Consider the following 22,112-nt stretch of genomic DNA (forward strand, 5'->3'; position numbering starts at 1 on the left):
TTGGTGGCCCTTAAAAATGATAAAAAAAAAGTAAAGAAAGAAAAAGGAAAAAAATTAAAATTAAAAAATATTAAAAAAATATTAAAATTATTTATGTCAGTCATATAGCACAATTAATATAAACGTTAGTGATTTTTTACCAAAATTAGTTAGATGAACTCAAATGGTAAAATGAGAAAAGATTTCTAATTTAATTGGTACAATTAAAAGATTGATGACTAAATTGATAAAAGTGTAATAAGTTTATAATTTTTTAAACAATTCTCCTTCTAGATATTCATATACGCAGAGTTAAAAAGAATTGATTGTGATCCATCGGTGTAGTGATACGATCATCCAGTCGTCTCGCTTAGGTTAACGGGGTTCAAAAAGATATGGTACGTATCTAGTTACAAGTGTTGTAAGGACGATCCACGATATTTGCTAAACAAAAGACTGACCGTATCATTAACGATCTGAAAAGATTCTGACATACTTTCAGCATTTTGGCTTGCTGATTCATTCACGAGATATCTAGAGGGTTTGTAAACGTAAATTTAGTCTAAGTTCTTTGAAGGAGCACATAATCTCCATAAACGTTACATAAGAGGAGACACTGATCATCGTTATCACTTTGCTTTCCCAGAACAAGCTTGAATAGAAGCTGCCTCCATACGATCCTTGTCTACTCCAGCATTGCACATGTTTGCCATGGCTCTTGTGTATTGCATTCCGTACTCACTTAGGCGTCCACAATGTTGCTCGTAAGTCCTCACCTATACATCAGAATGAACAAATTTGACATTAGAAACTGTTCATGAGATAAATCAGCTGTGCATGTACATGTACATGTATCATATGTGGATCGGACGAGTAATTGATGAGTAGATCATGAAGACTCACAAATGTCTTGAGGCAGTCCCAATCATCAACAACAGGTTGGTCTCCAGGTCGAACAGTAGTCAACATACTTGCGACATTGGAGCCTCCGAACAGGTGGTTGACAATTTGTTTGATGCTGCGATCAAGATGTGATCGGTGAGTAATTTGTTCGTCCAGTCTCTTCTGTGCTTCCACACTCTTAGTAGACCCTTTCGCTTTTTGCACCTACAATCACTCTCAAGTGATCAATCGACAAGGTGTCCCAATATCAAGAGGCAAAACAGACATATAGCAAGAAACACTAGTTTAAAAGAATCGCATTTCCTTTTTTAATTACCAGTCAGAATAGATAAATTAATATGCAACATAATCAACAGTGGCGGAGACAGACCTGGCGTCGGAAAAAGACCAAATCAGCATCACGTTGAAGAACTGCCCGGGAATTTGAAGAAGAGAGCTCGTCCAAGGGAATGGAAGCGACTTTCTTGGAGCGCCGACCCATGTAAGTAGAGAGGACGGCCTTGCTGAGAGCAGTGTTCCCATATTGCATCACGTGGGACAAATTGGTCCTTTTCTTCACCGTTAAGTATTGCTTCTGCAATGTTTCCTTCCCCAAATCGTGGGCATCACTGCTCTCACACACCCAAATTCGGATTAATGGAGACGGAAACAGAGAGCAGAGAATGAGTACATGTACATTTGGCAAAGAAATCACGCCCCTCATATAGAGGCCGACACACGTGCTTATCTTGTTTTTTGCTCATCTAGCTACTTTTTTCCCCCTAAAAGAGAGTCACTTCTTCCTTTTGCATTTCATAATCGAATGTGCGCGTACAGTTACTTTCAAATATAGAGAAATGACATAATAATACCTGTCCTCCATCCAAGCGATGCTGTAGAGATCCCCCAAACAAGTGTCATACTTGGAGGGATCATCGTCAGTGGAATCTCCAGGGCAGTAGTAGGCATAGCTGCTCTCCTCAGTGTTGGCCGCCGTGGTCGCATAGATCCCCATGTCCTTAGGGAGCAACCCTTGCAGCATACTCCCCGACTCGCATGCCTCTATGTATATCACCATGTTCAAGTACTTCTTCGCCTGATGCATTTGCTTCAGCACCTTCATCAGGTCGTTCGCGTATATGTCATCCCCCACAGGCATGGACATTAGTCCCGTGCTCCCGTGGTCAGCGTAATAGAAGAAGACGTAGTCATTTGGGCCGCTGTTCAAAACCTTTCCGCTGCCCCCGCTGAGGGCCGTCTTGTTCCCAAGAAGGACTGCATACAAGTTGGCTGCTGTGGTCGCATCACCAGTGTAATCCTACAATATCACACAATTGTTTAATTAGGGTCGGAAATCGATCATTCCGATATGCATGCATCCTCCTATATAGTGGATGTATAAAGTAACTAGATAAAGAGTGCTGAACTAAGACCTTGGGAACTCCATTGTAGACATCGTGGCCGTCGGGTTTGTTGATGATGATACCCTTGGTGGGATTATTCTCGTTATTGGCGATGTCGTCGTACATGAACACGATGATGTTCTCATCTTTCAATCCATTTGCCTTGAGGATTTGGTAGGCATGGCACACATCAGCCTACATAGACACACATCACACAGGTCATTCCAGTTCATTATGTATATAATCTTCGTGCTGCTCATGGAGTACGGAAGAATGTACAGCCAGCAAGTTGTCCATAATATACTTTATACATATACAGTAGCTAATGCTGATTTTGGGTGGGGCATCACCTGGTGCCTGTAGTTCTCATAACCGTTGGATCCGGCGACTAGAACAGCCCATTGGGTGCCCTCACTTTCAACACGATCACCACCCGAAATCGACACAATTTCTCGAAAGCTCTTCCGACTCTCGCTCACAGGCGCCATCATCAGTGCTGTGAGGAGGAAGAAAGGAACAAGGCTGCCATATAAGGAGGTGGTCATCATCACGATGGAGAGTTTGATGAGAAATGAGATTGAGGGGGATGGTTTGGATGGGGGGAATGGGAGGGAGGTTTATATAGAGGTGGGAAAGCGGGGACTCAATGCGCAAAGATATGTCTAAAGCGTGTCTACATGGAGTAACTGTTGCTGGCAAATCCACCTCGGGGGAATGCGTTGACCCCATTCCATGAAAGACTTCATTGGTAACCCATCAATCTTCACGTAGGCTCTACTCTACCCGTTCCAAATTCTCCTCCTCCATCGCCATCGTCTCTCGCCATTCATTGGATAGTTTCTTTAATGCTTCATTTTTCTCATTTTCTGGGTATTAAAGGTTACTCAACAAGTCAAAGTAGTCAATAAATTCCTTCCTTTCCTACGTGCGTCTTTTCCCCGGTAATTTCTGCGCTTAAAATGATGTGCCTGTCGTAGATAATTAAGCTATTGATAAATAATATCTTGGAGGATGGAGATTTGTCAAGACGCAACTGACGGAGCAATTTGCGCAGTAGACAAGGTGGAGGGACATAAAGGGACTCGTGGGACAATGAGATCCCGAGAAGCATCAACACAAACCTGGGTCTTAAAGTAGACATGAAGTACAACTTCGCACTATATCTCAGCTTTGGACCCAATTATAATTTCTTGCAGAATTGCATGTAGCAAATAGGAAGATTTCCCTTTCGACCAAAAAATAAAATAAAATAAAATAAAATAGAAAGATTTCCCTAAACATTCCTGACTCATTCTCTCATCTCAATTTATCATTTGGTTCATATGTATATCCTTGCCGCTTATTCCAGAGTTTGCTCTCACAGCAAAACATCTTCAGGTTATATATAGATATATTTGCCTTATAGACACAATTTGTCTCTTGTTCGTTTATTTGGTAGGCCTATGATATTGTGGGGGGTTTACACCTTAAAAATTGCAAATATAATGCTGGATTTAATCATAGGTCCATGAAGGTGCTCCTTCTCTCTCAACACTAGTGTGAGATTTTTGGAAGACCACTATCATTTATTCTAAAAACTTAAACTATTAAATGAATGGATGATTTCATATGTAATGATTTTATCAACTAGAGTTTTAGGTGTTTTTCTTTAGACTGAGACTAAGAGCACGCATGATAACTAATCTATTTTTGTTCTAGAATTATTTTTCTATTCCAGACTTGTTCTTGGAATAGAAATTAGTTTGGTAAAACTATTTCATTTTTCTATTTTTGGAATAGATTTTTACTCCAAAAAGAGGTTTGGAACAGAAATCAGAAGTAATTTTTTTTTTAATTTTTCTATTTTTGGAATAAAATTGAGAAATAAAAATTCTTTTCATCGTTTATCCTTATTATTAGTCGGTTGTTCATCCATCGTCATTGGCTGCCATTTGTTGTTGCCGCTAGTCACCGGCTGCCACTGCGCGCCAGCGGCAATCGGTGGCGGGCGGTAGTCGCCGATAGGCGGCAATGAGAATGATAATCCCCCAAATGTTCGCATCATTAAAAGATCGTACAACCAACTTTTCTAATCAGAACTTCCTTTTGAATTGCGTGGTCTCCGTTGTGGGTTGGACTTTTTGATTGTTTGATATAATTGAGAAGATCGTTTTTTGCACGAGAGCAATGACCATCCAATAAAGCACTTGACAATCTCCTAAGCAATTCCTCTTAAAATTTAGTATGTGGATCTTCTATATATATACATATATAATACAAAATAAAAGTATGTTTTAGGCATGTCCCGATTGAGTTTTACTTTTTACTTCTACTCAGTCGAAATCATGTTGCTAATTTATTTGGGCTTTTTCATATCCGACACAATTTGAAGTTTTCGTACAATATAGAGGTAGATATGCAAATTAACAGATGATATTTTATAGATTTTGAAATTTTAAATTAAAATTCTTGATTTTCATGAAAAAGCAAATTTTTTTTTTTTCCTCTTTAGCTTTTATTTTCACCAAAACAAACCGATCTCACAAATGTGAAAGACTTGACAAAGGTGGTGGAGATGTGGACAAGATGTGTCAAGTCCCCACGACAAAAACAATTGCGGCAAAACTAGTGGCTGAGAGTATACAAGGGGGTGATTCCACTTCACACCTAAATGGCAAACCCCATTCCAGTTGGTCAAAAAGAAGGTATTACCCCTGCGATCACGTTCGAATACTAAACCTCAGTCCAATTCGTTAGGCGGTAACGCGTTTCATCATTTAGGTATTGACCCTGCAAAGACGTGGCCTGCCATTTTCATAAGATATAGGAGCATCTCATGCAGCATGAGAGGGTGGTCTCCTTCGCATCCTTCTCTCAGCTTTAGAAGACCACTACTGGACTGGCTACCAGAAAGAATCAACCTCTTTAATCCTCGAATGCTTCCCGTGGGAGAATGACTTAATCGGACGAGGGTTGAGAAAAAGCAACCAATATATACATAATACTGGAAGCTTTCCGGCAAGTCGTTTTCTCAGTATCAAGAGACAGTGTGAGACCCCTACGGCGGACGGGTGGGGTACAATAAGAAGAATGGTGTATTGCATATTCAAAGTTAATGTCTTGAATTTTTCATATTCAAGTGGACCCCCCGACTCTCTCTGTGCCTTTTCTTATTCATATTCTAGCAGCTCAGACTGCGTGATTGATTGATTAGTCCTGAGAGATTGCCTTCCGTGTTGTCTGGTTTGGCTTTTTTGGGGTTGACTTGACCTGTCATTTCTCGAAGGCGGCCGATGAAAACTTTTCCTCTTGCACTTACTTCTTCTGCGTTGCTGGCTTGCGTACCCTTCTTTCACTTTTAGAAACAGCTGACTCCAGAAACAATTGACTAAAAATTGAAGTTTAATTCATGTCATTGTTGATTTGTACGCACCCTTCCCAATGAGGTTTAATCTTATCAACGGACACACTCTACACACTCCTTTCATGGCTTCCTGAGTTCCTTTTTCCTTTCCCCCGGGACAAGAAATTCCAGGTGTGAGTATACTCTCTACTTTTCACTTTGTGGACCTCCTATGGATATGAAAACACTTCTGAAACCTAAAGCCATTATGGAATAGATGCATGATGACTGGAGACTAAAAGGCAATCCCTAAAGAAAGGCATGATGGCCGTCTTGGTGGGATAGCATACTTATCTCAGACTATTATGGTCTGTTCCATAATCCCTTACTATATTTAAACACACATAAATATACGTCTTCCTGGCATTGGGATGGGTAGCCCATGCATGATAACTTGATAAAAGAAGATCCACAAAATGCTAAGGGGCTCGATTTTGTTGAGTTGAAACTTGAAACACACCACATGGCGTGCCTTTGAAGTATTAATTGGGCCCTCTGATAATCACCAGTTCAAGCCGACTGGCAAATCCTCTCCTTCGCCAAAATCATGTCATCGAATTATTCTGGTTAAAATCACGAGAAGTTGACAATTGTAATTGCTGAATGTTATTCGGCTCCCAAGAAAGTGCATCGAGTGAACGACAAAGAAACCAAGCAGTTTTGTATAAGTTGAGTATTTGCTGACCCCAGAAAAATGACCGACTGATTTGTTCGAACATAGAGCTCCGTGATAAGATCAATATGGCTATCAACAAGTGATTTGACAATCAACACAATTATATAATGTCATTATTGACTATGTTGAGTTTAATCGATAACTATGAATCATGATTATCAGCGACCATAAAGTATAGCTATCGATACACAATGGTTGATGTATATATCAATTGAATGATAAAATCAATATATGACCAATGTTATAGGAAATTTGCCCAAGTGTCGGATGCAGGGAAATGAAGAAAGGAGACAAAGTGAAGATCCATATTGAAGTTAAATATCGATTGACGGTTGAACTCAATGGCATTTGAGTTGTAACTGCTTATGAATAAGGTTGATGTGAGTCAATGGGGCCTAAAATTGTAGAATTGCAATTGTAACTACTTGTAGCTGCATGTAGAGTATTAATTGCTTGTAGGCAGCTGTTTAGTGAGTAGTGAATGTAAAGAGGACTACGATCATAAAGAACAAATTCTCTATGTATTTCTAATTTATCATTATATTTCCACTTTCCCGTATTTGTGGTTCTTTTCCCTTTTCATTCTTATTCATCCTTATTATGCAATTCAACTCTTGTCCAAATTGCCACTGAACTCACAAAAAATAAAAATAAAATTAAAGATCAACCTTGGGTGAGAGGTTTTTCACTAATTGGAAAAATCCCAATATCTAGTATAACATCTTTTTGGCATGCCAGGTGAGACTATTGTGGTTTGATTTTAGGAAGTGAAATGGCAAGAATTAGGAATCAGCAAGACCTTGACAATGCAGTCGGCAACAACCAGTCGAAATGGTAACGATAGGGCTATCTCTATCAAATCGTCAACCACCCAAGTAGCGGCAAAGCAAAACCCAAGTGGGAATGTCGACATTCCAAGGCATCCCACCGAGTAGCAGAGGATAGAAATGGAGCCAAATCTAGTTATGGTGACCACCATGAAGAGATTGTTTGAGGAGACACGTCTAACCATGATAAAAATGATCATCAATGCCATTTTCATCTCCGGGACTGGAGTCCACCTAAACATGGAATCTAGCAGTTATTGGGTATGTTCCCGCAACTTTTGCTTAGTATCATAACGTTGGCGTTTGAGCCAAGTAATTCCACTACTAGGGGGACTCCTACAAAGACTTGGAACTTTAACCCATTTAATCAAGTTAGTCTATTTATAAAAATAATAATAACAATTTGGCAAATCAAAATGTTGAACAAAAATTGCTTATGCCAAATGTGGAAAATGTTAAGCTTGTTGGACTAATGCCAAACGTCAATAACATAGGACCATTTGGTGAGGCAATACTTCAACCCATTTAACTAAAGCTAATAAAGGATTGAACAAACAACCAATGTGTTGTTACAACAGGAGCCGATTTCTTATATATAATGGTACTGCTAAAATAGTTTTATACAAGACAAATTTAATAGACAATTTTTATAATTTTTAAAATAATTATTTAAAAATCAAATTATAATAATTTTTTACTTTTAAAAATTAAAATATTAATTATTTAAAATTTTATTTTTTAAGAATATAATTTTTAATTTTTAATTTTTTTTTTTTTTCTTTTTGTTCTTCTTCTTCTTTGGATGGTTGCTGGCCACGACAACAATCGGCGACCGACCACAAGTGAGCCTCAAGCTCGCTTGGCTCGCCAACGTTGGCGAGCTCAAGTTTCGCTAGATCACGAGGCTCGAGCCTCGCCAAATTTGGCGAGGCTCGAGCCTTGCTAGATCCGGCAAGCTTGAGCTCCAAATTCGGTGAGCTAGAGCTCGCCCTTGTTGGATCTAGTGAGGCTTGAGTCTCGCCCGACGCCAACGAGTTTGAGTCTCACTGATCGATGAGGCTCGAGCCTCACCGAATGTTGACGAGCTCGAGTCTTGCCGATCGGTGAGGCTCGAGCCTTGCCGGATATCGGCGAGCTCGAGGCTCTCCTAGCCGTTGTCGGCCATCGTCGTGACAGCCACCGGAAGGAGGAAGAAGAAAGAACAAAAAAAGGAAAGAAAAAGAAAAGAAAATTAAAATAAAAAATAATTATAATTTCGATTTTTGTAAAAAATATTTTTGTAAAGTTAAAGAAGGAAGATAGAGATTGTGAGGTTTTGGTTGAAAATGGGTTCTAAATTCAACCCATTTAAGACCCAATTAAGACCCTCCTATCTTAAGTTTTTTATTGTTAAACTCATTTAACTAGTTTCTTCAAAAAATAAGTGACCCATATATAACACATTTATGATTTAAATGGGTCAAATATGGGTCTAAGACCCATTTTGGCACCTCTAGTCAACACCGTTCCATATCCTAGAGTTTTTTTTTTTTTTTTTTTTTTTTGGGTCGAACCATCCTCTCCGACAGCATTTAAAATGTCAGACTTTGCCCTTTTTACAAGTGAAGATGATTGATCGACCATGGAGCATGCTGGTTGATATTTGGCTCAATATGGTGAGGCAGGTAAGAATGAATGTCTAAAGCTTAGGTTGTTTCCTTTGTCTTTATCTAAGACTGTTTTAACTTGGTATACTAATCTACTAGCACATTTGATATATAATTGGGCTGAGAAGGAAAGACAATTTCATTCTCAGTTCTATCAATCAACACTTGACGTAATGGCAGTAGACTTGGCTGGAATATTGCAATACAATAATAAATTGGTGGATTAGTACATTTGTTGATTTAAAAAGTTGATTTAGTAAGAAGGATGAGATTAACTTCAATGAAGCATTCTTTCTAGTTGAGAAACATAATTCCATTCATGTGTTGCTTGCGTTAGTGGTTGTAAATGATATAGAACTTCAGCAACTTGATGTCAAAACTACTTTTTTGTATGGTGAGCTTGAGAAGACAATTTGTATGTCTTAACTCGAGGGATTTGTTGTTGAGGGTAAAGAAGATCGCATTTGTCGGTTGAAATGCTCTTTTGGTTTTAAGTAATTTCCACGGCAATGATACAAGGGGTTTGATAACTTTATGATGAGTCCTAGCCAATTGCGCACATGATAGTTATGTGTATTGTAAGAGATTATGTGAGTTCTTTTATTTATTTGTTAATGTATGTGGATGACATACTTATCATAGCGAAGAACATGTTAAGGATACAATGGTTGAAGAGGTAACTTAACAAGGAGTTTGAGATGAAGGATCTTAGAGCTACTAAGAAGATTCCAAGTATGGAGATTTGTAGAGACAGACATGTTGGGAAGTCTTCACAGAAGAGGTACATTGAGAAAGTGCTTGAGCATTTTAACATGGAGAATGCCAAAATAATGAGTACTGCCATTTAAGGCTTTAAGCTTCTTTGTTGCCTCAAATGAAAGAAGAGTAATATGAGATGCCTTGAATTCCGTATTCTAGTGTTGTGGGTAGTCTTATGAATGCTATGATTTGCACTCATCTAGACATTTCCTAGACAATTAGTGTTGTGAGCAGGTATATCGCACATTTGGGCAAATCTTACTGACAAGTTGGGAAATGGATTCTTTGATACATTTGGGGTACCTTAAATGTGTGTTTGGCTTTTAGCAAAGGTTATGATATAGGACATTTGGTTGTTAGTTTCATTGATTTTGACTATGTAGGCGATCTAGACAAATAGAGATTTTTGACATTTATGTTTTTATGCTTGATGGTTCTGCGATTAGTTGGAGAGAAATCTTGAAAGACACAATAACTTTGTCTACCACTGAAACAAAGTACATGATAAAGACAGAAGTGGCAAAAGAAGCACTTTGGTTAAAGCGTTTAATTATAGAACTTAGGGTGAAGCAAGATGGAGTCTTTGTTATCATTTGTGATAACCAAAGTTTGATCTAGTCGACCAAGAACCTAATGTATCACAAAAGAATGAAACATATTGATATCTAGCATAACTTTATGGATGATGAGGTTGCTAAAGGTACAATTATGGTGAAAAAAAGTACATATGGTGGATAATTCGGTAGATATGTTGACTAAACTAATTCCTTTAACCAAGTTCAAGCATTGCTAGGACTTGATTGACGTTCTCACCATTAAAGTTGCCTAAGTGGAATTGGCATTTTGATCCCTTGTTTCCTACATGCATCATTGATTTTGCCATCTAGAGGATGGCCTTGTGTGGTCACTTTTGGTGGTGAGGACACAAGGTCTTGTGGTGTTTGGCATAACGCTTCTATGCAAATTTGAAGTCAAGGTGGAATGTTGCTGAGTTTTGACTTTCAAATTAGTGACAAGGGGATTTTGAACCATGCATATTTGTTTCAGAGCTTTTTGAAGGGGGACTATAGAAGGTACACATCTCTAACCCTAGTCTCCACTTTCTCTCACTTCTTTCCTATTTCTATTTTCTTGTTAGATCTTTGGGTTTGTACTCTTTGGTTTGTACTCTTGTATTTGTTGTTGAAATTAGTAAACTCATCTCCCTCCCTGTAGTTTTTTCCGTCTTGGGTTCCCAGCTAAATCTTGCATGCGGTTTTGATTTTGCTTTAACTTTTGTTATTTGTGCTTCGATTTGTGGATATTTTGGTGTTATTCTGCAACAGGCCACATAATCAACGGTGATAGAGATAGACCTAGCGTTGGAAAAAGACCAAATTAGCATTTCGTTGGGTAACTGCCCAGGAATTCAAACAAGAGAGCTCGTCCAAGGGTGCGGAAGAGACTTTCTTGGAGCTTTGGCTCATATAAGTAGAGAGGAAGGCCTTGCTGCTAACTGTGTTCCCATATTGCATCACGTTGGTCAGATTGGCCTTATTATTCACTGCTGTGTGTTGCTCCCGCAATGTTTCCTTCCCCAAATCCTGGAATCACTATTCTCATACACCCAAAGTCGGATTAATGGAGATGAAAACAGAGAACGTAGAATGAGTACATGTAAATTTGGCAAAGAAATCACGCCCCTCATACAGAGACAGACACTCGTGCTTATCTTGCTATTTGCTCATCTAGCTAGCTTTTTTCTTTTTCTTTTGAAAGAGAAAGTCAATTCTTGCTTTTGCATTTTACAATCGAATGTGCACGTATAGTTACTTCAAAACATAGAGAAGTGACATAATAATACCTATCCCCTATCCAAGCGATGCTGTAGAGGTCACCAAAACAAGTGTCATAATTGGAGGGATCACCATGGGTAGGCTTCGGGGCCGTGGTAGCCATGCTTTCCTTGGCGTTAGACGCCGTGGCTGCATAGATACCTGTTAGAGATAATTAATACTTTCTATCTGATTTTTTTTCTTATGTTAGATATAATTATGATATTTCTGTTGATTATCCGTATCTTTTAATATTGCACCTATGTTGCATGTATATCACATACAAATTGCATGCATATTTCCCTTTACACGTGCATATCTGAAATTCTTTTTTAGAATAGTTATTCAACAAAACCTATATTTAGGCTGATGTGTTCTTCATTAATAGTTATTAAATTATAAAGAATTCTACAATTATTCTCTTCCGCATCATTATTCTTATCTTGGTATCAAAATCATTGTTGCTGAAGAAACGATAAGTGCACCCAATGCAATGCACACCCAATGCACCCCTGCACCCGATGCTCCCTGTAGCAAAACAAATCCATCCTATCACTTGATAGTGTTCACCCAAATGCCTCACTTTGTCTTGATCAAGGGCCATGGTGTTTGTGTTACGATACTGGCGTGATGGGAGAACGGTAACAATTCGAACAATATTGAATCAACGTAGCGGAATAAAATAATCTCCCATTTTGTGTAAACCTAATATGAATTGATATAGTAGAGTAAAATAAATACCAAGTACGCGAACATAAGACGATTTTTTATGTGAAAAACCTCATCAATGTGAGGAGATAAAAAAACCACGGAACCGAAGTCCACCCAAAATTCTTCACTATCAACAAAAGTGTTCTTCTCTAGCAAATACTAGAGGTACATAGCAGCAAAGACCTCAAGAACATAATTTTTGGCAATACACATAAACTTCACAAGAGATCAAGAATAAATCTAACAAAAAACACAGGTTTTGATCAATCCACGAAAAACCTAATGTATGGAGCTTCAAACGAAAATCAAACCGTTCAGATTCGATAAAATTGCGCCATGAACATGCTGACAAAATTTCAGCTCAATCGGACCATGAATCAACCTCCGACGCTAGCTTGATGTAAATTAGATATTGTCCTAAACACCAAATTTTCTGCTTTCTCTTTTTCTCTTGTTACTATTTCCTTTTTTGCGGCTACCTCTTTATATAGATAGTGAGAAATCCTATTTCTTCATATAACTTATCATATGGGCTCAAGCCCTTTTTGGGCTTGCAACTCATTGGGCCTCCTCCACATAGAAGTGAACTCAGCTAATAAATCTCCCACTCACAACAATGTGGAGGGATTCATCATCCCTACTATTAATTGACAATGTTCAAGCTTCTCTCTTGGTAGAGTCTTCGTCATCATATCAGAGCCATTATGATTTGTATGAATTTTCTCAAGTTCCAACAACTTTTCATCTAGAACATCCCTTATCCAATGATATCTAACATCAATATGTTTTGATCTAGAATGAAAAAATGAATTCTTATCAAGATGAATTGCGCTTTAATTATCACAAAATAGCACATACCTCTTTTGCTTGAACCTAAGTTCTTCTAAGAATTTCTTCATCCATAGCATCTCTTTACTAGCTTTAGTCACTGCAATAAATTCAACTTCGGTTGTAGAAAGTGCAACACACTTCTGCAATCTTGACTTCCATGACACAGCTCCACCCACAAAAGAAATCAAATAACTAGAAGTAGATTTACGAGAGACGGATCTTAGAAGTCGGAAAACCTATTAGGTCAGTATCAATATCTTCTACCAAGTCGGAATCTGCGTATCCAACTAACTCAAGTTTTCCGGTCCCGAAACTGAGTTTCAACTTTGAAGTTCCTCGAAGATACCTCATAATCCACTTCACTGCATTCCAGTGCTCTCTGCTTGGATTTGACAAATAGCAACTAACAACGCCAACTGTGTGCGCCAAGTCTAGGCGTGTACATATCATCGCATACATTAAGCTTCCTACAATTGAGGCATATGGAACACTTTCCATATCTTTCTTTTCTTTATCAGTCGTAGGACTTTGCTTCATATTTAACTTAAAGTGGGCAGTAAGAGGAGTACTAACCACTTTAGCCTTGTCCATGTAAAATTTCTGAAGGATCTTCTCAATATATTTCTCTTGCAACAAAAATAACTTCTTAGCATCTCTGTCTCGGGTAATTCTAATGCCAAGAATCTACTTCGCCGAGCCCAAGTCTTTCATGGCAAAAGACTTGCTCAACCATTTCTTTAATAACTCAATGCTGGAAGCATTCCTGCCAACAATCAACATATCATTAACATAAAGTAAGATAATAATAAAGTCATCATCATAAAATATTTGGACAAATACACAGTTATCCGATGAAGTCTTCTTATAGCCTTGTTCTATCATAACTGACGCAAACTTTTTGTACCATTGTCTCGGTGCTTGTTTTAGGCCATAGAGATCTTTTTTCAATTTGCACACATAATCCTCTTTCCCTTTCACTTTGAAACCCTCAGGTTGTTCCATGTATATTTCTTCCTCCAAGTCACCATGTAGGAAGGCTGTTTTAACATCCATTTGCTCAATTTCCAAATTTAGGCTAGCTGCTAAGCCTAGTACCACACGGATAAAAGACATTTTCACTACCGGAGAAAATATATCATCAAAATTAATACCCTTTCTCTGACCAAATCCTTTAACAGCCAATCTAGCTTTGTACCGTGGTTGTGAAGTATGTTCATCTTGCTTCAACTTATATATCCACTTGTTCTTCAAAGCTCTTTTACCTTTAAATAACTTCACCAATTCAAAAGTATGATTATCATAAAGTGACTGCATCTCATCTCGCATAGCATCGAACTAATTGCTTTTGTATTCATCTTCTATTGCTTTTGCATAGCACTTCGATTCACTTGCATCAGTCAATAATACATACTCATCTTCAAAATACTTGGTGGAAGGTCGTTATCTCTAACGGATCTCCGACTGGAACATCTAATTGAGTTTCTAGTTTAGGAATATTATTATCTGTTTCAACATGTTAAGGAACATGTGCGTTATTTAGAACATTGATTTCTTGTTGCTCTTCATCAACCTGGTGTAAGAATATTTGTAAGAGGAACTGGATCCAAATCAACCAAATTATCACTAACTTGTGGTGCTGAAATTATCTTCGATTTCTCAATATCCTCTATTGTTTGATCTTTTATAAACACGACATCTCTGCTTCTTACAATTTTCTTTTCAATCGGATCATAAAATTTGTAGCTAAGCATATCTTGTCCATAATCAATAAATATGCACTGTCATATTTTCACATCAAGTTTAGACCTATCATCTTTGGGAATATACACAAATGCTTTGCATTCAAAGACACAAATAATCATAAGAAATATTTTTGCCTGTCCAAACTCTATTAGGAACATCAAACTCTAAAGGAATGCATGGAGTAAGATTTAATACATGCACAACTATACTTAAAGCCTCACCCCAAAAGGATCCAAGTAGCTTTGACTGTGAAAGTAAGCATTTTACCAATTCAACCAGTGTTTTGTTCATTCTCTTAGCTAAGCCATTTAACTGAGGCATCTTGGGAGGTGTCTTTTGATGCCGAATACCTTGTTGTCTGCAATATTCATCAAAAGGTCCAATATACTCTTCCCCGTTATTAGTTCTGATGCATTTCAATTTTTTTTTCTAGTTTGTCTCTCAACTGAAGCCTGAAATTGCTTAAAAGCATCTAACACTTGATCTTTAGTTTTCAAGGTATAAATCCAAATTTTCCTTGAAAAATCATCTATGAAGGTAACAAAATAAAGAGAGCCAACAAGTGATTTTGTTTTCATGGGACCGCAAACATCAGAATGCACTAATTCTAGTATACCTGACTTTCTTGAAGGATGGGAGCTTTTAAATATAACTCTGTTTTGTTTTCCTACTAAACAGTGAGCATACTTTTTTAGCGCTGAACATTTCAATCCTGAAAGGAGCTTCTTCTTGGCCAATATTGACAAACCCTTCTCACTGATGTGACTGAGCCTCTTATGCCATAATTCAGCTGCATCTTCGCTATCTATTGCATTAATTTTGTCTGTGGACAACTTTGCCTGCATAATGTACAATAAAGAATATTTTTCACCTCTAGCCACAACAAGAGAATCTTTGGTGAGCTTCCATTGACCATTACTGAAGGTGCTGCAATACCCCTCATCATCCAACTTGTTTGTAGAAATCAAATTCAAGCGGATATTAGATATATGTTTAACATTATTCAATACTAACCTTGTGCCATTGCTGGTTTCTAGGCACACATCACCGATGCTTATAGCTTGAGCTAGTCCATTGTTTCCCATCTTCATAGATCCAAAGTCACCTGACCTGTATGATGTAAAGAAATCCCTACGAGACGTAGCATGAACGGATGCACCACTATCAATTACCCAACTGGTCTCATGAGAAAAAAAATTCACTACATCACCATAAAAAATAGTGAGAAAGTCTTCTTTAAGTGCAGTAACACGATTGTCATCATTGACATTATCACTTTTCTTCTCTTTACCTTTCTCCTTTTGTTTCTCCCTTTTTATCTAGCGACAAAACCTCTAAATATGTCCCTTTTGATGACAATAATGGCACTCAACATTAGCAAATTTATTATACTTACCTCTGCTTTTATCTCGACTTTTATCTCTATTTCTCGGACCTCGAGACTCACTTCTTCCCCTTTTCTCAACAACCAAAGCATCAGAATGTGAAGATGACAATCCTTGTGTCTTCCTTCTCATCTCTTCATTCAAAATACTACTATTGGCCAAATCCATGATAATTGTACCATCTATGGTAAAATTAGACAAAGATGTTCGGAACATCTCCCAAGAGTCCGGCAAAGTACCAAGCAACCATAGTGCTTGTATCTTATCATCAAACTTGATTCCCATCACAGTCAACTGATTTATAATTCCTTGAAAAGAATTTAAATGATCAGTCAAACGAGTATTATCATGATATCTCAGAACCACCATCTGTTTTATCAAAAATAACTTATTATTCCCAGTCTTTCGAGAATATAACTGTTCGAACTTATCCCATAAACTGCCTGCATGTGTTTCCTCAATAATATGGTTCAAAACATTATCATCTATCCACTACCTGATATAACCACACACTTGATGATGGAATATAGACCATTCAACATCAGTTTTATTCTCCGGTTTCTCCTCAACAAATATGGGCAAATGAAAATCTTTCACATATAAAAGATCTTCCATCTTCCCTTTCCAAATATGATAATTCAAACCATTCAGTGTAACCATTCTACTCGTATTTGTTTCCATTGTTTAACACAAGGCAAAAAAATCAAGCAATAACATGATGCTTTGATACCACTCTGATGGGAGAATGTTAACAATTCAAATAATATCGAATCAACGTAGCGGAATAAAATAATATTCCTTCTTGTGTAAACCTAATAGGAATTGATATAGTAGAGTCAAATAAATATCAAGTATGCGAACACAAGACGATTTTTTATGTGGAAAACCTCCTCGACGTGAGGAGATAAAAAAACCACGGGACTGGAGTCCACCTAAAATTCTTCACTATCAACAAAATTATTCTTCTCTAGCATATACTAGAGGTACATAGCAGCAAAGATCTCAAGAATATAATTCTTGGCAATACACATAAACTTCACAAGAGATCAAGGATAAATCTGACAGAAAACGCAGGTTTTGATTAATCCACGAAAAACCTAATGTATGGAGTTTCAAACGAAAATCAAACTGTTCAGATTCGATAAAATTGCGCTACGAATATGTTGACAAAATTTCAGCTTAATCGGACCACGAAGACCTCCGACGCTAGCTTGATGTAAATCAGATGTTGCCCCAAACACCAAATTTTCTGCTTTATATTTTTCTCTTGTTACTGTTTCCTTTTTTGCGGCTACCTCTTTATATAGATAGTGAGAAATCCTATTTCCTCATATAACTTATCATATGGGCTCAAGCCCTTTTTGGGCTTGCAACTCATTGGGTTTCCTCTACATAGGAGTGAACCCAACTAACACGGTGATGGGTTACTGAGTTAAGTTTTCCTTTTTCATGGAGGAATTTTTTGAAGCGGCGAAGATGTGTCTTCGCATAGTAACCTCACTTAACAAAACCTGGCTCGTTCTACTTGCTGTGGCCATGCCAATTGTATTGGCTGCATTTGTGCTAGTGCTGTTTCGACAATAAAGTCAATCACAAAGGACATGTGTTGTTTGCCTTCGATTCTTGACTTTTTATTTCTTGTTTTGAGAAGTTTACACCACCACCAAACTTGATGTGATTAGACGAGCAACATATTGGAATCTCGTTGTCAATGGAAACTTGGAGCCATCACATGCACTGCGTTGCCATGGATCCGCCAAGCCTAGCATTGAGTGCTAATTTCATGGGAAACAAGTGATCGTGGCACTGTTTGACTTGAATTCTACCTCAAGCTGACTTAGTCACCTTTGGTTTGAGGGGATGTTAAAGATAATTAGAGATTTCTCCAGGTTATTTTACTATGTTAGAGATAATTATGATGTCTTTGTTGATTATTCGTATCTCTTAAGATTGCACATGTACTACATATACATTACATGTATATCTCCTTCTAATTATTTATAACTTAATTGAGGAGACTCGGACCCCTAGAGTATCAAAAGTTGGCACAAAAAATACTTAAGTACCAAAACTTAGGAAAGTAATATTTAAATCCCAAAATTGAAATAAAATAGATCGATTAAGTGCCAATGACGAGAAAATCCAGCAAAAATGCTAACGTCGCAACTTTTTGATGAGGCAAGTGCAAAACAACGTTGTTTTACATGCTAATGTGGCTAAACAAGTGCATAAACGATGTTATTTTGCTATTGTCACGAGTAGATAATTATTATAAATATTAATTAAATTAAATTTAAAGCTAAATTTAAATTTTTAAAAAAGAGATGGAGATTGCAGGTGGCGAGGATTGAGCCCTCGCCGCCGCCTCCCCACTATTGTTGGGAAGGGCTGCCGATGGTGGGGGAAGAGTCGGTTGGGGTTGCTAGGCACTAGCCGGGGGCGGCGACCTCGGCCCATTGGCGGCGAGGGCTTGTGAGCCATTGCCTAGATTTAAGGTGAGGGTCATGACCCTCCCCCAGATTCGGCGAGGGTCACCGGCCTCGCCCGATCGGTTAGAAGACGGCGACGAGGGCTCAATCTTCACTCAATCTTCATCTTCCTTTTTTTTTAAAAAAAATTAAGTTTAGTTTTAAATTTAGTTTAATTAATATATATTAAAATTCAAATTCAAGTCAAAATGATTTCGTTTTGGCTTTTATTTACTTAGTTAGCTTTCAGGTGAGTCACGTGGGTGAGCATTAATAATGAAAAACTGCCACGTAAGATTTCTGATGGGGGTTTCTAGATTTGGCATTTAGGTGTCCTAGTTTTCAAAAAAAAAAAAATAAAGTAGCACTTAAGTGTCATTTTGTGACATCCCAACTTTTCAATTCTGTTTTCCACTGAATAAATCGAGCATTTCATCGACGCACCTATATGGTTATTCTCATAGCTGATTGCTCTTGAGATAACTAGATTATCCAGGGAAGTCATTAAGGAATTTTAATGTAATAGATTTGAGAATTCGATCAGAAATCGGCTTCTCGACGGTGCTCATCTTTAGAGGCCATTACGGCACAGTTAAAAATCAATTAGGGATCAAAGATAGGTCGGTTCGATTGAAATGTGTGGCTAAATGTGGGTGACTCCACTAATTTAGAAAATTCTCGTTGGCCGGCACTAGAATGATTTTTCTATCATTTTGGTACATTGTGTCCGTATTTGAATTCTCAAGATTTTCATGACAATCGAGAGTCGCCAATGCATCAAGTAGGTTCATTATGACTTGAAGAAAATCAACTACGGATTATTTACACTAAATTTTTTTGAAATTTATCCGATAGCCTAGGTCACGTTAAAAACGTGCTTGAGTGAAATTAACCGCAAATTTGAGTCTGATTTCAAAATTGAAAGTTCCGTTGTGTCACAATTAATTTTAGGAGCGTCAACTCAGTCTTAGAATATTTTTTTTACAAATCGAAACTTTTTGGGAAAAAGTCGTTCTAGGGCCGTTTTTGTTAAGATAAAGTCGGGGACCCTTTTTTATTACGAAATTGGGAAGCAAGTGGGATCAATTAGTGAGGAAAAATACCAATTTGATCGGAGAGATGTCGATTGGATTTATTGAGGCCAAATTGTGTTGAGTTGAGAAAGATCGATGTCCAATTGAGGGAAAAATATTTGAAATTCGTAACTCCTCCTTGCCTAGGGCTTTTAGACCATTTCAAGTGTCCTAAGATGAGTCTTGGTGGCTGATTTGAGGTCAAGGAAGACTGGTGGTGGTGGTGGATGGTCAAGGGGATCATGGAAGAGAAAATAAGGCTTGTGGCCCCCTCTTGTTCCCTCTCTCCCTCTCTCCCTCATCTACCGTCTGAGCCTTCTTCCTCCTCCATCCAAGCTGCCATGCAGAGACCAAAAAATCCAGAGGTGAAGCCGCAACTAGTCAACATGCTGTCACGACCGCTCGCCACCATCGGACTGCCGTTCGTCATCCTTGCGCACCGTCGTTGCTCCGCCACCACCATGTAACCCCGACGTCCCCTGCTGCTTCCAGCCTTCTGTCTCGCCGTCTAGGGTGCTGCTAGGGCTGCGTGGAGGTTGCTAGAACTTCCTCTGACCACCATGAGTCCCCGCCTAGGTCCGGCTTGGCCCCTTCAACCTTCCTTGATCCCTGCTTGCCTTAACTAGCCATTGTTTTCCTCTGTTTTAGCGAGAACAAAGAGCAAAACCAGTGGGTTTTCAACTTAGGTTTGGCATGTTTTGAGGTCGATCTCGACCCCGAAAGTTAGGCCTGCTTTGGAGAGAAGTGAGCCTTGTTGCGTCCCCGTCGTTTTGCATCAACCAAATCATCGAGCAAGTGAGTTTAACTCACTAATCCTCGCTTAGTAGGTTAATCATGCTTAAGGGTTGATTAGTTTAGGCTAAGATGGATTAGATGGTTAGATTAGATTAGATTAGTGAATTTAATTATTTGCCGATGCATGTTAGGTGGATAGTTAGTATAATTAGCGAGTAAATAGACCATAGTATTTATTTAGCGAGTCTTGGAATTTTTCCGGGTTCGTTTTAGCGTTCAATTAGGCATTACTTGCCTAAGTTGGATTTATTGGCATTTATTTAGTATTTTATGTAATTATTTAATTAATTATTTAGTTTCCTGAAATTAGACCGGGATAGTCGGTGACCAGAATTTTATGCTAGTTATTGTGGTACAGCCTGTTTATTTATTTGAGCTCTAAATTGTGCTAAATTGATTTAATTGTGAGTTTAGGATTTTATTCTTAATTAATTAATTTTGGTAATTAATTGAAAAATTACCAGGTGTCGGTTTACAACGCCAAAAATATGTTATGGACTATTGAAACTAGCGGGATGTTTAAAAAGTGAAATTTTTATATTTTGGCTAAGGTCGACCGTGTACCCACACACGGTTATTTTTATCGGGTATGATAAAAATGATGAATTGATTAATTGATTGGGGTGGTATATTAGCTTAGCGAGGGTAATATGATCAGCTGAGAGAGAGAGAGAGAGAGAGAGAGAGAGAGAGAGAGAGAGAGAGAGAGCATTATTAGTGTACTATATCAGCCTGCGGGCGATATGTCGGCTTAGCGAGAGCTATACTATCTATTCATCAGCATAGAGTGCGCAATCGTATTATGGGTGGACTTATAGATAGTGTTGAATGGGCCGATCATGAGGTGGTCGTGATAACATGTAATTGACTAAGTTGATTGATCAATGATTTGATTCGATGTTATGAATTGATTGATTTATGTGATTTGAGGCATTTATAAATGATATTGATTTGCAGGATGGAATTGAGGCCAAGGTAAGTCCTTTGACCCGTGGTGTGTTTAGGCAGCACTTAGGCCGTATTTGCTTCCTAATCGAGTCTTAGGAGGATAGAACTCACTAAGACGTAGTCTCATCCTATTGTGGGACAACATTTCAGGTCCCTAAATGGCAGCACCTCCACCTCCTCCGGAGCATTTTGGTATCCGGAGGAAATCGCTGAGACAGGTTATCACATTTTGATACACCATCACCTAAAGGCTTGAAATATGTATTGGTGAAATCCATCGTCTGGGTTGATGTGCGTAAACCTCAAAAGGTGCCTCACAAATACCGGTCGTGGTATCGTCATTACAATGATGGACGAAGGGTGGGCCTTGTATCGGAATTTGATGTATCTCTGTACATTTTAGAGGTAGCGTTTGGGAAGGGGACGGTAGATCCTAAGGGTAGATCGGTGGTGGATGCAAAGTATCCCAAGCTTGGTGATGATCCTAACTTTCCAAAGTGCTCAATAGTGGACTCCAATTGGAGCTTTGAAGAAGGAGAGATTGTCGAGGAGGATCCCCAGGAGGACCCGGAGGAGGATCTAGATGAGGATTGAAACCTCACCCCTGTCTTGCAAACCCCGTGTTGTGGAGGACCTAACTTTTGTTAATAGTATCGTAGTATATACTATATGGGTTACACTGTATAAAAGTGTTTGTTGTGGTTTTTTTTTTTTTTTTTTTAAGTTTGAAAAATATAGTCCTACTTTCCTATCCTATTATTTTATTGTTCGGGGATTATTTATATGCTTC

The 22,112-nt window shown here is 38.3% G+C and overlaps 1 protein-coding gene across 1 annotated transcript; it reads right to left on the reverse strand.

Moving 5' to 3' along the window:
- Positions 1–419: 419 nt before the first annotated feature.
- LOC104423281 (vacuolar-processing enzyme) lies at positions 420–2,867 on the reverse strand. Its single transcript, XM_010035793.3, has 6 exons — positions 2,615–2,867; positions 2,295–2,459; positions 1,734–2,179; positions 1,253–1,490; positions 883–1,086; positions 420–755 (listed from the first exon to the last, which is right to left on the reverse strand). Exons 1-6 carry the CDS (start codon positions 2,810–2,812, stop codon positions 609–611), a joined length of 1,398 nt encoding a protein of 465 aa, XP_010034095.2. The 5' UTR covers positions 2,813–2,867; the 3' UTR covers positions 420–608.
- Between the last annotated feature and the right edge of the window lie 19,245 nt (positions 2,868–22,112).

The sequence above is a fragment of the Eucalyptus grandis genome, chromosome 10 (assembly GCF_016545825.1).
Source record: "Eucalyptus grandis isolate ANBG69807.140 chromosome 10, ASM1654582v1, whole genome shotgun sequence".
In the NCBI taxonomy this organism is placed as follows: Eukaryota; Viridiplantae; Streptophyta; class Magnoliopsida; order Myrtales; family Myrtaceae; genus Eucalyptus; species Eucalyptus grandis.